A 15,089-nucleotide genomic window follows, 5' to 3' on the forward strand; every position below is an offset into this window, starting at 1 on the left:
ACCGGTCAAGATATGGGCCAATTTTATTTTAAAAATCAATACTATTACGAATAACCCCCTAAGACACGATATTAGAGTCATAGACTAAATTACGATTGAGTTATTGTTTGGTAAGGGATTGTGGCGTAGGATAAATCGAAAGAATTATAGTACTAATAATAACGTGTATTCTTCGGCTCCATCTACTAATAATCGTCTTATTTTGCTATTTTCATTCATCTGTCTTATTTTACTATTTTCATTCATCAAAAAATAAATGTCTTATTTTGCCGGTCCACTAATAATCATCTTATTTTGCAATTTCATCCATCTGTCTTATTTTGCTATTTTCATTCATCAACCAATAAATATCTTATTTATTATTATACTACTTTTTATAATGAAATCTCATATTCCACTAACTTTACTTCATTCACATTTCACTATAAAAGTAGAGTAAATGCCAAAATTGGTCCTACACATCTGACCTTTTACGATTTTGATCCTACACATTATAATTTGAATGGACGGATCCGTTAAATATTAATAGTCAATGATTTTTAATTGAATTTTGACTCATATACAACCTTTAAGTATGATTATTAACTCCTAAATTATATACTACTTAATATTCTTTAAGTTATAAATTGAACTGCTGTAAATTTCCACGAAGGATTTCAGTATAACCTCCCCCGTCACATTAATCACAATCGAGCAACCGATTATAGGGCAAATCAGCTCCACCCTAGACGTGCACAAACCGAACCGGACCGCCGATTAACCGGCGGTTCACAAACTGGAATCGGATGGCGGTTCGACTGTTCAAGCGGGCCGGTTCAGGTTCAAAAAAGTGTGAACCGCAACCGGCGGTTCAGCGGTTCCAACGGTAGGATTCCGACTAGAGCGTAGGTTTTCAGGCTAGGTGTGCAGAAAAACCGGCGGTTTACGTCAGAAAATGGCGGTTTCTGACGTAAACCGTCGGTTTGAACTGCCGGTTTCCGACGGTTCAGCACCTTTTTCAGGTGGCAGTGTATAGGCATGAAAATCGGTCAGAAACCGCCGGTTTTCGGCCAGAGTACCGGCGGTTTCCGTCAGAAACCGTGGACTGAACCGCCGGTTCAGGTGGTAAACCGGTCGAAATTTGAATTTTTTTTTATTTCTTCCAATTTTACTCATATAAATACCCCACTTCCCTATCATTTTTACTCACCCCATTCTTGTCTTAACAAGGATTTCCTTCTCAATCCCAATTTCTCTATTCTCTATCCTCATTCTCTCTAATTGCTCAAGTTGTTTACTACTGTATTTGTTGTTGCGTTCGTAATTTACCATTTATTCAATACTCCATATTCCATACTACTTTCATTTTGCAGTATGTCTTCTTCTCGTGGTGGACCGGGACGTGGTGATCGGGGCAAAGGAATTGCCCAAGATCAAAGTAGTCGTCCCCAAAGATCAAAGCGACCTAGTCGTCGAGAAGTTATGGAAGAGGTTTCCCGAGTGGCGGCTGAACGCATGCAAGTAAGTTCTAAAAAATTAAATTATTTTTACAATTCATAATTTCATAAGGTTGAGTTTTTAAATTTTTTTTTTGTGTTCCTAATTAAAACTTCAACTTATATAATATTTATAAATAGAAGAAGATCATAGGATGACCATGTTACTCGCTGAAATGCATCAAGGTGGGGAGGGGCGGTGGTAGTTCCCAATAACAACATGACAAGTACGACGTGTCTATATAGTCGGACTCGGACAACAATGATGATAGATCTCATTCTCATATTCCATCTAGCACCGGCGGAAATGAGGACATGCCTCCCCCTCCACCCACTAAAAAAGCATTGAAATATGATATTTTTGTTAAACACTACAAGAAGGTCCCGGTGGTAATTCCAAGTCCTAATGATCAGCTCTCTCAAGAAGAGACATCGGCATTTCATGCATATTGTAACTATTGTGATAAAGTCTACAAATTTGCGAGTGGTGGGGGATATGACACCCTCCGTCGTCATTTGGTGACAAATCATCCGGTAGAATGTGGCACTGCCTATACCCAAACCCAACTAAACTTCCAACCCGGTGGCTCAGGTTCGTCAGGTACGCCTCTTTTTAAATTTGATCCTAAAAAATTTTGCTGACGTTATGACTAGATGAGCTGCAATGAAACATTTTCCATTTAATGTTTATGATGACAAAAAATTTGAGGTTACTATGCAAAGTGGTTTGAACGTAGCTGTCAAAAGAGTAGGTCGAATGACCGTTCAACAATCTACCGTTCGACAATGTTTGGAGAAAAACGTTGAATCATCTCGTTATTTACTCAACTTGGGACACAAAGTGAACATTTGCTCAGATGTATGGACTGATTGTTTTAATAGACATTCATACATGGGCATTACGGTTCACTTTGTGGATAATAGTTGGACTTTGAACAAGCGTTTGATTGGTTTTAGAGAATTTGAGACACCACACATTGCACCCAAAATTGCTTATTTAATTATTCAAGTTTTGAATGAATTTCAATTATGCAATAAGATATTTTCTGTTGGTTTTGATAATGCAACTGCTAACACTGCAAGTATTAATGACTTGATTGCGGCTTGTGCTCCGGTTATTGGTGGTAAGTATTTTCATCAAAGATGCATATGTCATATTTTGAATTTATGTGTACAAGATGCGCTTGAATTATGGCAAAATCATGTTAGTCCAATTAGAACTGCAGTTAGATTAATCCATCAAAAGCCGCCTATTGGCAAAACTTGGAAGAAGTATTGCTATCAAAAGAAGGTAAGATATACGAATTTTACCATGGATGTGTCTCATAGATGGAATTCGACATATGATTGTCTGAATTCTACTTTGACGCATAAAGATTCTTTGTGTGATTTTTTAGAACCTATCCCGTTTCTGATTTATATCTGTCGCATAGTTGTTGGGATCATAGCGTGACTTTATTTAAATTGTTCAAATATTTCAAAAATGCAACTGTTGAATTATCGGGTGTTTATTATTGCACCGCTGTTCGTGTTTTAGAGCATTGCATGTATATATCACTTGGTTTTAAAATTGCGATGAAAAATGCTTCCTCTTCTCCTGAATTGATGTGTGTTTTATATTATATGATTGAAAAATGACTTAAGTATTTCAGTGAGATTCCAACGGTGTTTTTGATTGCAAAGGTCTTGGATCCAAAATGGAAATTAGCCGGTACCCCAGGATTTTATATTTTTATTATAACAATTTGAGTTCTATTGATCTTGTTCCACTTCAAGCATTGCACGCGGATACCAATGACCAATGGGGAGTAAACCTAATCAAAACATTTCAAATAAACCTCCCGGACCGGTCAATTATCCAACAAACCTTCGAGTTTAACTTGCGTGCTCTCTACACCGAATATGAAACGTATAACAGTACCACCAAGTCAGAAGACCGGCGGTTTTGAACCGCCGCCGGAACCGGAACCGCCAGGGACCTTGGCGGGCCGGTTCAGGTTCAAGGAAATCTTGAACCGTGAACCGCCGGTTCCGAACAGGAACCGGCGGTTTTCGAACTGTGTGCATGCCTACTCTACCCCCTGCAAAATGTAGAAATTGCCCCTTCCCTCGATGTAGACGTCATCCATGAAATTCAAGTTGGAATTGAGCTCGCAGGTGGTGTTTAGCGATCTGATTCCCTTTAAATCGTCGCAGGTGAGGGGCAGCGGGTGCAACGGCGGAGGAGTGTAGCTGCCGCCGCAGAAGAGTTTGGGGGAGCAGGAGTAGTCGAGGATGGAGAAATCGGTGGCGCAAGAGGCAAGTGCGGGTGGAGTGGAAGCAGCAACAAAGAAGAGGGGGAAGATAAGCGAGGGGAATAGGGCACCCATGAGAGTTCATAATCACTTAATTATTAAGTCACTAAGAACTGGGGCTCTTCTTTTTTTTTCACTCACGCTGAGAGATGAGAGTAAAGGAGATGAATGTATAATTTTTTCATTTTATTTAGAAAAAATAATTTTATTTTTGAAATAATTAAGAATTATCATTAAAATGATTAAATGAGTCAAAATCCAATTAAAAATCGTTGACTGTTAAAATTAACGAATCCGTCCATTTTGGACTAATTGTGATACGAGTTGAAATGTATGGGACGAAACAATTCAAAACATAATATTTAGGACTAAAATCGTAAAATGGTCATATGCTTAGGACCAATATTGACCTTTACTCATAAAAGTATAAAAATATGACTTACTCTGTCCATCAATTAATAGCCCTATTTTGCCTTTTCATTCGCCCACTATTAAATATCTCATTTTTTTTACTATATTTGGTAATGGATCTCACATTCATTAACTTTATTTCACTCACATTTAACTGTAAAATCAATGTACTCCATCCATACATCCTCTAAAAATAAAAACTCTTTTCTTTTTAGTATATTCCCTAAAATAAAAACTTTCTATTTAAAGAAATTTCTTTCTTTCTAAGACCCATTTTTCACTATCACACTTTTCTTTTTATCTCTCTCTTACTTTACCATTTTTGCATTAAAGCTCGTGTCATTTTTAAAAATCATATTTTTAGGAGATAGATGGAGGATGAAAGTAGGACACATATTCCAGTTCTACTTTTTTATTTTGATTTTATGACTCGTTACTAAAATTAAAAATATTTTTATTTCATTTACTTTTTTCACTTCACACACAAAATAAAACTGTACAAAATTCTGTCCACCCAAAAAAGACTCCATCTTTTATGAAATGGAGGAAGTACTTCTTAAAACTCGTGTCCAAGTAGGGGTGGGAAAAATCATGGGCGAATCTAGCCTATTAGGTGGTGGGGCAAATGCCCCTCCTCAATTCTTGTTAGCCTTTATAAATTTGTTATAAATTTTTAAATACATGTTCAAAATTGCACTTATTGCCCCTGCTCAAATATAAAATTTTTTCCTATATATCATTTTGCCCCTCTTACAATAAAATCCTGGACACGCCCCTAGGAAAAATACCGACATACCAAAATACCGGACTTACCGTACCAAAAAATACCCAAAATACCGATTTTTCGGTATACCGTAATTTTTGGTACGGTAACGGTATCAAATATCCTATACCGCGGTATACCGTGGTATACCAAATCTTCAGTATATACCGTACATGCGTTATACCGAGGTATACCGAATCTTTGGTATATACCGTACATGTGCACGAATGATTGGCCTAGGAGATAAGTTCAGTTTATATAAGGATCCAACTGATGATGATCTTGAGTTATATAAAGAAATGACGAAATTTGAGAAAAAATAAGTTGTGTTACTTTAATTTATTATGTTTCTTTGCCTTATATACTGTATAATAATTTTTTTTTATTTTGTAAATGCAAACATGAGTCGAGTATTGATCACTTGAAATTTTATTTTAAATATTTTGGGTATATGTTTGATTGTTTTGGATTTGAATTTATTTTATTATTTTAGACTTTTTTTCAAATAGTAGAACACTTGAAAATATTATTTTATATATTATTGGATATAAAATTATAATAAATTTTTTTATAACAGACATAATGGTATTACAGTACGTCGTATTGTATTTCGGTATATCATAAAAGTACGGTATACCGTAATACGGTACGGTATATCGCAATAACGGTATGATAATGGTATTGAAACTTATCATACCAAACTTTCGGTATACCGAAAATTCAGTAAAATATCAGTATGAAATTTTGTCATACCACTACATTCATTACGATATGCGGTATAACACTCTCGATACGGTATACCGTAGCGATTTACCCTAACTTCAACCAAAGTTGACAATCTTGATCTTGTATTGATGTATTAAAGATAAAGATATTATCTAGCCCCACCGTATTGATGTACCGAAGGAGGGAGTGTATTAATCCAAAAAGATATGGATCAAAGATAAAGATATTATGTAGCCCCACCGTATTTATTTTTCAGAGTCAGCATGGGCAAAATATATCGTACTCCCCTAGGCAAATGAGGAATTAATATATTCGTGTTGAATTGCATAATACATAATCCAAAAACAACGCTTTGAAAATACAAAAGTGCAGAAACAAGACCAATCCGTAAATCAAAACAAAATCCAGTATACTTTTTCAAATCCGACTCCAGAATCAGTCGATTCAAAATGAATAATACTATAATTCTGCTGATTAAGTCAATAATCAACAAATTGATTTCACGAAATTCTTATGATTGTTTACCTTGTCAAAGCTTAGATGGAAACACAGTCTTCTCTTCCAATCCTAACAAACCGCAAACATCTGGATACAGAGACTTCCTAATCTCCGCGTACGCTTCGCCGCTCCACTCCTTCTTCCCCAATTCCTCCGCCGTCTGCACCGCCGCAGCCGCCACCTCCTCCACGGAATCGTACGCCGCATCGACGATCCCCATCCGCACCGCCGCATCGGCCCCGATCTTCGCCGCGCGGAGCGCCAATTCCCGCCTCGCTGCGCTGGAGCCTACTTTCCCCTTGATCAGAGCCGTGAAGTAATCCGGCAGGCTCATGCCGATATCGAGCTCGCTCAGATACAGCACCGCTCTCGATTTCGTCATCACGACGTAGTCGTGGCTAATCGCGAGGATCAGCCCCGCCGCCGCCGCGTGTCCGGTCACGGCGGCGACGGTCGGCATAGGGAGGGAGAGGAGGTCGGAGACGACGCCTCGGAACAGATTCACCATGTTGATGACCTCCGCCGCCGCCGCGTCGGCGGCGGTGGAAGCAGCGGCGACGGCCTGCGCGTGGCGGAGGTCGAAGCCGTTGGAGAAGAATCGGCCTTCGGCTTGAGTGACGAGCGCCGATCCGGGGACGGCTTGCGATCTGACTTCGGATAGCGCCGCGCGGATGGCGGCGATGAGCGTAGGGTTGAGGCGGTGCTCCTGGTCTTTCTTGGAGGCGCCGGTTAGCGTGAGGAAGAAAATACTTCCACGCTTCTCTAACGTACACATGCTGTGCGTAGGATAAAGGAAGGATAGGGAATTGGAAATGAACAAACTTTGGTGAATTAGGTGACTTACACGTTTTATAGACAATAGAAGTCATATTTATTAATTAGAAGTCATATTTATTAATTATGGGCACAAATTTTAAGTGGCCGAGGGAGGAAAAATCCACTAAATAAAAAATAGAATTCTTATTCCACTAATTTTTTTAAATTTATTTTTATTATATTTCTTAAAATCTATAATCAGTTAGGGTATCCACTATGGGGAGCCCGCGGCGCGGAAGGCGGGCGGGCTATAGTGGAGAGGTTGTCTGCCCGCGGGGCGGACACCGAAATGGGGGCGGTAGGGGGCGGACGAGCTTCAGCCGACTCCGGGGCGAGGACGCGGCTATAGGCGTGGCGCCTATAGTGGCGGCACTGACCGCCGCGGCTATAGCCGATTTTAAATTTTTTTTTTTTACATTTCAATTCACCTATAAATACACCCCACTTCATTCATTATTTTCACACCATTCCAACTCTACATCTATAAAAAATTCTCTCACTACAATTTGGGGTCGGAAATGAACAATTTGTGGAGAGACAACTGGAATGCTCTGATTCAACAGGTGCAACACCAGGCCGCCCAGGAGGAAGCGGCCCGTTTGGCGGAGGAGGCGGAGAATGCGGAGGATGCGATCCCTCGTGCCATTACTCATCGGCGGACAATCCCACGAGACCACGTCGGTGCGCACCAGCGTTTAATGGATGATTACTTTGTGGATAACCCTCGTTATCCACCCGAGATATTCCGCCGGAGATTCAGGATGTCGCGACGGCTGTTCAACTATATAGCGACGAATTTGGCGGAGCGTTACCGGTGCTTCACCCTCCGGCGTGATGCGGCTGGCCGGATCGGGCTGTCTACGCACAGAAGTGCACCGCTGCAATCCGACAGCTTGCCTACGCCGGACCAGCGGACATGTTCGATGAATACCTACAGATGGGTGAGACGACTGGCCTCACGATGCTTAGGCAGTTCTGTAAGGGGATCCGGGAAATTTTCGGTGGGGAGTTTCTACGGAAGCCCAACCCGGATGAGTGTCAGCGCCTACTGGATATGCACGGTTCGATGCACGGGTTCCCAGGAATGTTAGGAAGCATCGATTGCATGCATTGGGAGTGGAGGAACTGCCCTGTGGCATGGAAAGGCCAGTTCACTACTGGATTCAAAAGCAAACATCCAACGATGATTCTGGAAGCCGTTGCGGACTACCGTCTGCGGATCTGGCATGCATATTTCGGTGTGGCAGGTTCGAACAACGACATCAATGTTATCCAGTCATCGCCGCTCTTCAACGAGGAGTGCCGGGGGGAGGGTCCAGAAATCAGCTTCGTAGCCAACGGTACGCAGTACATTAGGGCCTACTATTTGGCAAATGTGATATATCCGCGGTTGCCCGTATTCGTGAAGACTGTCCGCCAACCGGTTGGACCTAAGAAATAATATTTTGCGCGCAAACAAGAGAGTGCTAGGAAGGATGTTGAGCGGGCTTTTGGTGTCCTCCAATCGCGGTGGGCTATTATACGGTGTCCGGCACGAGTTTGGCACGAAGATGATGTCGCGAATATTATGTTAGCTTGTATCATATTGCATAATATGATAATAGAAGATGAAGGCTTTGCGGCAGAGCGATGGGCGCCGGAAGACGGCGCAAGTACAAGTCACGGTGTTGCCTCCGCGCCGATCCAGATGGGCGTACCACAGAGCAATGAATATTTGATCCAACGCTTCGCTGATATGCGCAGGACCACATCACATAACACACTGCAGGCCAATTTGATTGAAGAAGTGTGGGCACGTAGGAGAGGTGGTGGCGCAGTGTAAACATGTTAGTGATTTGTACTAGATTAAATGTAGTGTGTAGTTTTAATTTTAATTTAGTGTGTAATTTTAATTTTAATTATAATTTAAATTATAATTATAATTTTAATTTTAATTTTAATTTTAATTTTAATTCTAATTCTAATTCTAATTCTACTTCTACTTCGTATAGTCGTGTTCTTCTAATTACGTATAGCCTGATAAATTTGTTCATAATTACTTGAAACATTATAAAATGAAAGTTGATTATAAAATTTGGGGGCTATTGGAGGTGTCCACTATAGTGGTGGACATAAAATTTTGGGGCTATGGACAATAAAACTGGGGCTATGGATAAAAATTGGGGCGGGACTATCGCGCGTGTCCGCTTTAGAGTGGATCCTCTTAAAGTTAAAGTTAAAGTTAAAGTTAAAGTTAAAGTTAAAGTTAAAGTTAAAGTGTGATAATATTTAAAGGGTTGAGTAAAATCCAAAACAAAAATGATTTCTAAATGTAAATTAAAATCGAAAAGACGGTGTAATGAAGACGTCACGTCAAATTGTGCATTAAAAATAGAAAAGTCGGACCATGATCTAGGTCCATGTCATTTTATAAAAAAATAGGAAAAATAGGAAAACAGTATCTTCTCTTGTGGTTGACCAAATGAAAACCGAGACCACTTGGTCTCTTTCTTTCTTCCATACATTTATCAATGGGAGTTGTCAATTTTAACACAATTTTATTGGTGCTTAATTATTTTTTTATATTTATTTATTTTTAATATATTATGTTGAAAAGGTTAAAAACTATAAAATTTATAATTTTTCTGTGTCTATAAATAAATATTAATTTTACTATATTTTTATATAATTTATTTCTTTTGTTAGTAATTCATTTTATTTATCATTCACTTCGTCTCTCAAAAGCATAAATATTTAGTTCAGTATTAGTTTAATGTATAATTGGTAAAGTAAGAGAGAGATAGAAAGAAAAAGTTTTTAAAGTTTTATTACTGAACAATGAGTTTCATCTCATTATATAGAAAGAAGTTTCCAAAATTAGAAAAGTTCGTATTTTTCAGGAAGAGACTAAAAAGAATAGCATTCATACTTTTCATAGTAGAAAGTACAATTTTTTAGTACTATCAATTATTTATCCTTAATTTTGATCACAACACAATTAATGAAGTAATAAAGATGTAAAAAGAAAAAGTAATTTATAGTATTGTTAGTGAAGAATAGGTCTCACATTATTAGAGAAAAAAGAGTTTCTAAATTTAGGAAGTGCATATTCTTATGAGACAGATTAAAAAAAAGAGTGCATACTCCTGTGGGACGGAGTGAATAGTTCTCCCTCCGTCCCATAAAAGATGACACACTTGTGTAATGGCACGAGATTTTAGGAGATGTTGTTTTGTGGGTTGAGTGAAGAGAGAAAATATTATATTTATATTAATGCGAGAGATAACTTTTACCAAAAAGGAAATGTGACACCTTTTGTGTGACAAACTAAAAAGAAAAGTGTGTCATCTATTATGGGACGGGGGAGTATATAATTGTATGGTTGGGTTGTTATTGATAAATCACTATTGGGCCGGAGTACATTAAATCAATGGGTGCCTTCACATGTGCATTTTGAGAATGGAACGAAAAGAGGAATTAAGGACTTAAGCGAACGAGATGGGCTTTCGAGCTAAAGTGTTTTCAAGAGCTTTCGTTTTAATATATCGGTTTGAGCATCATGTTATGTGTGATTGATTTATTATATTTATTCCAATGATGAGGCGAGATATGTGATCAAAGTGAAAGTGTTGTTGTGCATGTTATGTGGTGCTATGTGTTGATTTATTGAGTGATATTATAAATTGCTTGGCTTTATTGATGTGATGTGAATTGATGCTCGACCTTGACAGAAAAGTGATTTTTGTTTCAAATACATTTTTGAGGAAAATAAAGTTTGCAAAGGGAATGTCATGCCATGTTTTTATTTTGAGAAATGCCTATCTGTTTGTTTAGCAAGGAAGTTGTCCCTACTAGACCTAATGAAATCGAATTCGGGTCTGACTAGGGAGTGAGTCCCTACTCAGGCTAGTGTACACCATTGGGGATCGTGAGTCGTCTTTTGGGTCGGCCGGTCCGGTGATCGAGTTGTCGCCATACTCTCGTTTGACATGATGTTGTTGATGTTGATGAGTTTGATGTTGAGATTGTTTTTTTTAATCAAAAGTGCCCTTTATGGGCGGGGGGTTTAGGCAAACCCCCGCCTATGAATAAGATCAAAAATATAATGTTCCAACACGTGATCTTAGCCCAAAAGTGACTAAGATCCAAACAAGAACATGAAAATGCAAAGTAGAGGTCCCACAAGCCGGGATCCTCCATGCTATCAAGAGAAAAAATGACTAAATACACAAAAGGAAGATACGAATATAGATCAAAATCAACCCACATCTCTACGTCAGAAACGGAAGTTAGGATATCCCAGCTGGTCCATCCTAACTAGCGCCTTCAGGTACCGAGGCGCAGAGATTGGATCGTAGTACGTGAGGGTGGGGGTCTGGGCCCCCTACCTGCTAGAAAGTCGACAACCCGGTTCCCTTCTCTGTAGATGTGTGAGAATCGAACATGCCGCTGAGCTGTCATACTCCGGATCAAAGCCATGTGATGTCTAAGATCCGCAGATCCAAGCTGTCCAGATTACAACAAGGTAACCAGAGCCGCTGAGTCTAGCTCTATCAAAATATGAGTCGAGAGCTCCATAGCCATCTCCAAACCCAAAATCAGAGCCAAAAGCTCCGCCTCAAAGCTCGATGATGCAGCATCGGGGAGCAGAAGGCCCGCAGAAGGACTCCATCAGAACCTCGAACCAATCCTCCCTCCCCCGCCTCCAGTGTCGATGTAGAGAAGGTACCGTCAGTATTCAGCTTCACCCAAGGGGCATCAGGGGGATGCCAAAGGACTATGGGCTACTGCAGAACATGCTATCTGGGGGAGAAAGGCATGAAATCAACCGACAGCGAACATCCCCTCCAATGAGTCGGGGTGATCCTGCCGGCCAGAACAAGCACGTACCGCTATGCTTGCAGTCGTTCCTCTCTGTCCAAAGAAACCAAGCAATCAAACAGGGAACAAGAAAACTAATATGCTTGGTGGGAGCCCTCTGGAAAGAGGACCTTCACCAGTGACCTAGTCTAAGTGCAATATCAGTGCTCGTGTGAATCAATGTGTGCGAGGAGGGAAACCAGGCATCGAAATACTCCCATGCAGAAACCGCAGACTGACTCGAAAAAAGGACATGACTGAGAGACTCGGCCGAAGGAGACCGACAACACTGACACCTAGACGCTAACTCAATCCCCCTCTTCTGCAACTTCTCATCCACCGGCAGCCTACCAAACAGTAACCTCCAAATGAACACCGAGATGGTAGGAGTCAGCCTCTGATTCCAAATAAGGCCAAAAATCTCCCTCTTCGGCAATCTAGTCCGGATGCTCTCCCAGGCTGAGGTCACAGAGAACTCGCTATGGCTAGTCAGACTCCACCGCCTCACATCCTTCGCCCCTAACTCGATCGGCGTGGCTCTGATCTGGTCTATCACATCGGGAGGTACGCCAAACCTGAAAGACAAACTATGCAGCATATCCTCATCCCATGCATGCTCATGCCAATATGATGCAACGGCCTGGGATTGAGGAGGGTCATTTCCCGGGACGCACAGACTCCGGATGGGGCTAGCCCCAAGCCAGACATCATCCCAGAAGTTGATCTTCCCTTCACCCAAGGACCAACGAATATAATCATGCATGTATGACCAAATACGACGCAAACGGCGCCAAGTAGGACTATCATGCGACCAACAAGGAGATGTATGCAAATGACAAGTGAGGATATTGTACTTCTGGGTCATGAACTGTGCCCAGAGAGAGTCCTGAGCGAGAAGTCTCCACCACAGCTTGAACCCAAAAGCCACTGCCATTTCCCTGAAGCGGCGAATACCCTAACCACCCTCATCAAACGGCAAGCAAATCTGTCTCCATGAGATCCAGTGTAACTTCCTCTTCTTTCCAATTGTACCCCAAAAGTATCTAGCAAGGATCCGCTCCAACTCGTCCAGAAAACCAAGCAGAGGGCTCATGACCTGTAAGATGTGTAGCGGGATGGCTGCTAACGTGCTTTTAATCAAAGCCAGACGACCCCCAAAAGCAAGATGTCAGTGTGACCAACTGTGGATCCTGCCCATCAGCTTCTTCCTTAGGGGCAAGAGATGATCTGCCCTCCTCGCTCCTCGGAAAATCGGGACCCCTAAGTATGTGAAAGGCATCACCCCTCTCTGGAATCCTCCTACCTCTTCCACAATGTCTGCGAACTCCATGTGCTCGTCCACCAAGTAGAACTGTGTTTTCCCATTGTTCACCATCTGACCAGACACGACTATGTAGTGATCCAGGCATCCCACCAACTTCTCCACTACCTCCCTGTGAGCTCTCGAGAAAATGATGATGTCATCCGCATATGAGAGATGAGTGATAACTGGGGCCTTTTTCCGGCATCTATAGACCATCTCTCGATCCCCCTTAATTAGTCTATCAAGACATCTCGAGAGGTAATCTGCCGCTAACACAAAGAGGGAAGGCGAAAAGGGGGTCCCCTTGTCTGAGCTCCTTGGAGGACTGAAAGAAGCCTGCCAGACTGTTGTTCACCAGGACAGAGAACCAACATGACGAGATGCATCTACTAATCATACCCACCCAAGCTGGTGCGAATCCCATCCTTTCCAAGACCTTGAGCAAAAACGGCCACTGGACTCTATCATACGCCTTTGCCATATCCAGCTTGAGAGCCAGATTGGGAGATCTCCCTCTACTCGAGAGCTCCTTCCCCAGGTCATGTATCAACTCTTGAGCCAGAAGATAATTGTCACTGAGTAGGCGGCACTTGATGAACCCACTCTGATTCGGTGCGATGACAAGGGGAAGTAAGGGGGCAAGTCTCGAAGCAAGAATCTTTGTGATGATCTTGTTCGTAACATTGCAGAGGCTGATCGGTCTATAATCCCCCCATGTGACCGGATTAGGCTTCTTCGGAATGAGAATGATCATGGTCGTTGTGAAGCTTCGGGGCATGAACGCCCCACTAAAGAAGTCTCCAACGGCTGTAATCACATCACCCCCCACAATGTCCCAGCAGTGCTGAAAGAACAACGAAGTGAACCCATCTGGCCTGGACACACTATCACCATTGATTCCAAAAACTGCGTCCCTAACCTCCTTCTCCTATGGTAGTGCACACAGTGCCTCCTGATCGACTGAATCTGGCAGTGTATGGATAAGAGACAAATCGGGCTGTGCAAGGTCCCCGACATTAGATGTCAAAAGCTGCTGAAAGAAGGCGGCCGCCGACTCCCTGATTTCTGTCTCTTCCGTCAGTGGCTGTCCTCCAACCTCAACCATGTGCATCCTTGACTTAACTCTCTTCTGTCTAACCCAACCATGAAAGAATTTGGAGTTCCTTTCTTCGTCAGTAGCCCATCTAATAGTCGCCTTCTGCCTCCAAAATTCTTCCTCCATCTTGGCCGTGACGATAAGCTTCGCAGACACTCTATTGAACTCAGCTCTATGCGCTAGCGTCGGGTCACTATCGAATAAGATCTGGGCCTCAAGAACTGTCTGCTCTTCATCCTTTAGGTTCTGGAGGATGTTGCCAAACACCTCTCTGTTCCAAACCTTTAAGAACTTCTTGATCCTGATAAGCTTGAGTTGGAGGTTCATCATGCCACTGTATCCTGTTTCTGCCTCCCAGACTCTGGCGATCTCACCCCTAAACGTCTCATGTCTCACCCACATATTCTGAAATCTGAAAGCCGGTTTCGTGGTCTGGACAGAAAACTGACATCTCACCAGCAGAGGCGTGTGATCCAAGCTAAATCTCACCAAATGTGTCACCCTGGTCGTCGCAAAAACTGATGTCCAATGCTCTCCAATCAAGATGCAGTACAACCTCTCCCAAAGTCCCCCTCTGTGCCACCTAAAGATCGGTCCATCAAATCCTGGGTCAATCTGCTGGCAGTCGGCAATAGCATCCGCGAATTCCATCATGTCTTTGTGTCTGTCTGTATCACTCCCTTATCTCATCCTCATTGGTCAGGACCATGTTGAAATCTCCTCCCACTAGCCACGGCCTGCCCTCCACAGCCAGAGAGATGTCCCCTAGCTTTTCCCAAAGTGCATGTCTCGTCTCTCTCCTATGTCGCCTGATAAGTCGTATTCTAGGCCTAGGTTACTGGTCAGTATGATGTGCGTAATTGAATTA

The 15,089-nt window shown here is 41.9% G+C and overlaps 2 protein-coding genes across 2 annotated transcripts; both read right to left on the reverse strand.

Annotated features, from left to right (window-relative positions):
- Window positions 1-5,944: 5,944 nt before the first annotated feature.
- LOC121777913 (enoyl-CoA delta isomerase 2, peroxisomal-like) lies at window positions 5,945-7,011 on the reverse strand. The gene has a single exon (XM_042175245.1). The coding sequence runs from the start codon at window positions 6,940-6,942 to the stop codon at window positions 6,199-6,201; it is 744 nt and encodes a 247-aa protein (XP_042031179.1). The 5' UTR covers window positions 6,943-7,011; the 3' UTR covers window positions 5,945-6,198.
- Window positions 7,012-14,053: 7,042 nt separating this feature from the next.
- Window positions 14,054-14,875, reverse strand: LOC121776864. The gene has a single exon (XM_042174020.1). It carries the CDS (start codon window positions 14,873-14,875, stop codon window positions 14,054-14,056), a length of 822 nt encoding a protein of 273 aa, XP_042029954.1.
- Between the last annotated feature and the right edge of the window lie 214 nt (window positions 14,876-15,089).

The sequence above is a fragment of the Salvia splendens genome, chromosome 18 (assembly GCF_004379255.2).
Source record: "Salvia splendens isolate huo1 chromosome 18, SspV2, whole genome shotgun sequence".
Taxonomy (NCBI): domain Eukaryota; kingdom Viridiplantae; phylum Streptophyta; class Magnoliopsida; order Lamiales; family Lamiaceae; genus Salvia; species Salvia splendens.

Excerpts from the sequence above, each read along its gene's own strand:
- LOC121776864 (XM_042174020.1), bottom strand. The coding sequence starts at position 14,875 with ATGATGGAATTCGCGGATGCTATTGCCGACTGCCAGCAGATTGACCCA.
- LOC121777913 (XM_042175245.1), bottom strand. The coding sequence starts at position 6,942 with ATGTGTACGTTAGAGAAGCGTGGAAGTATTTTCTTCCTCACGCTAACC.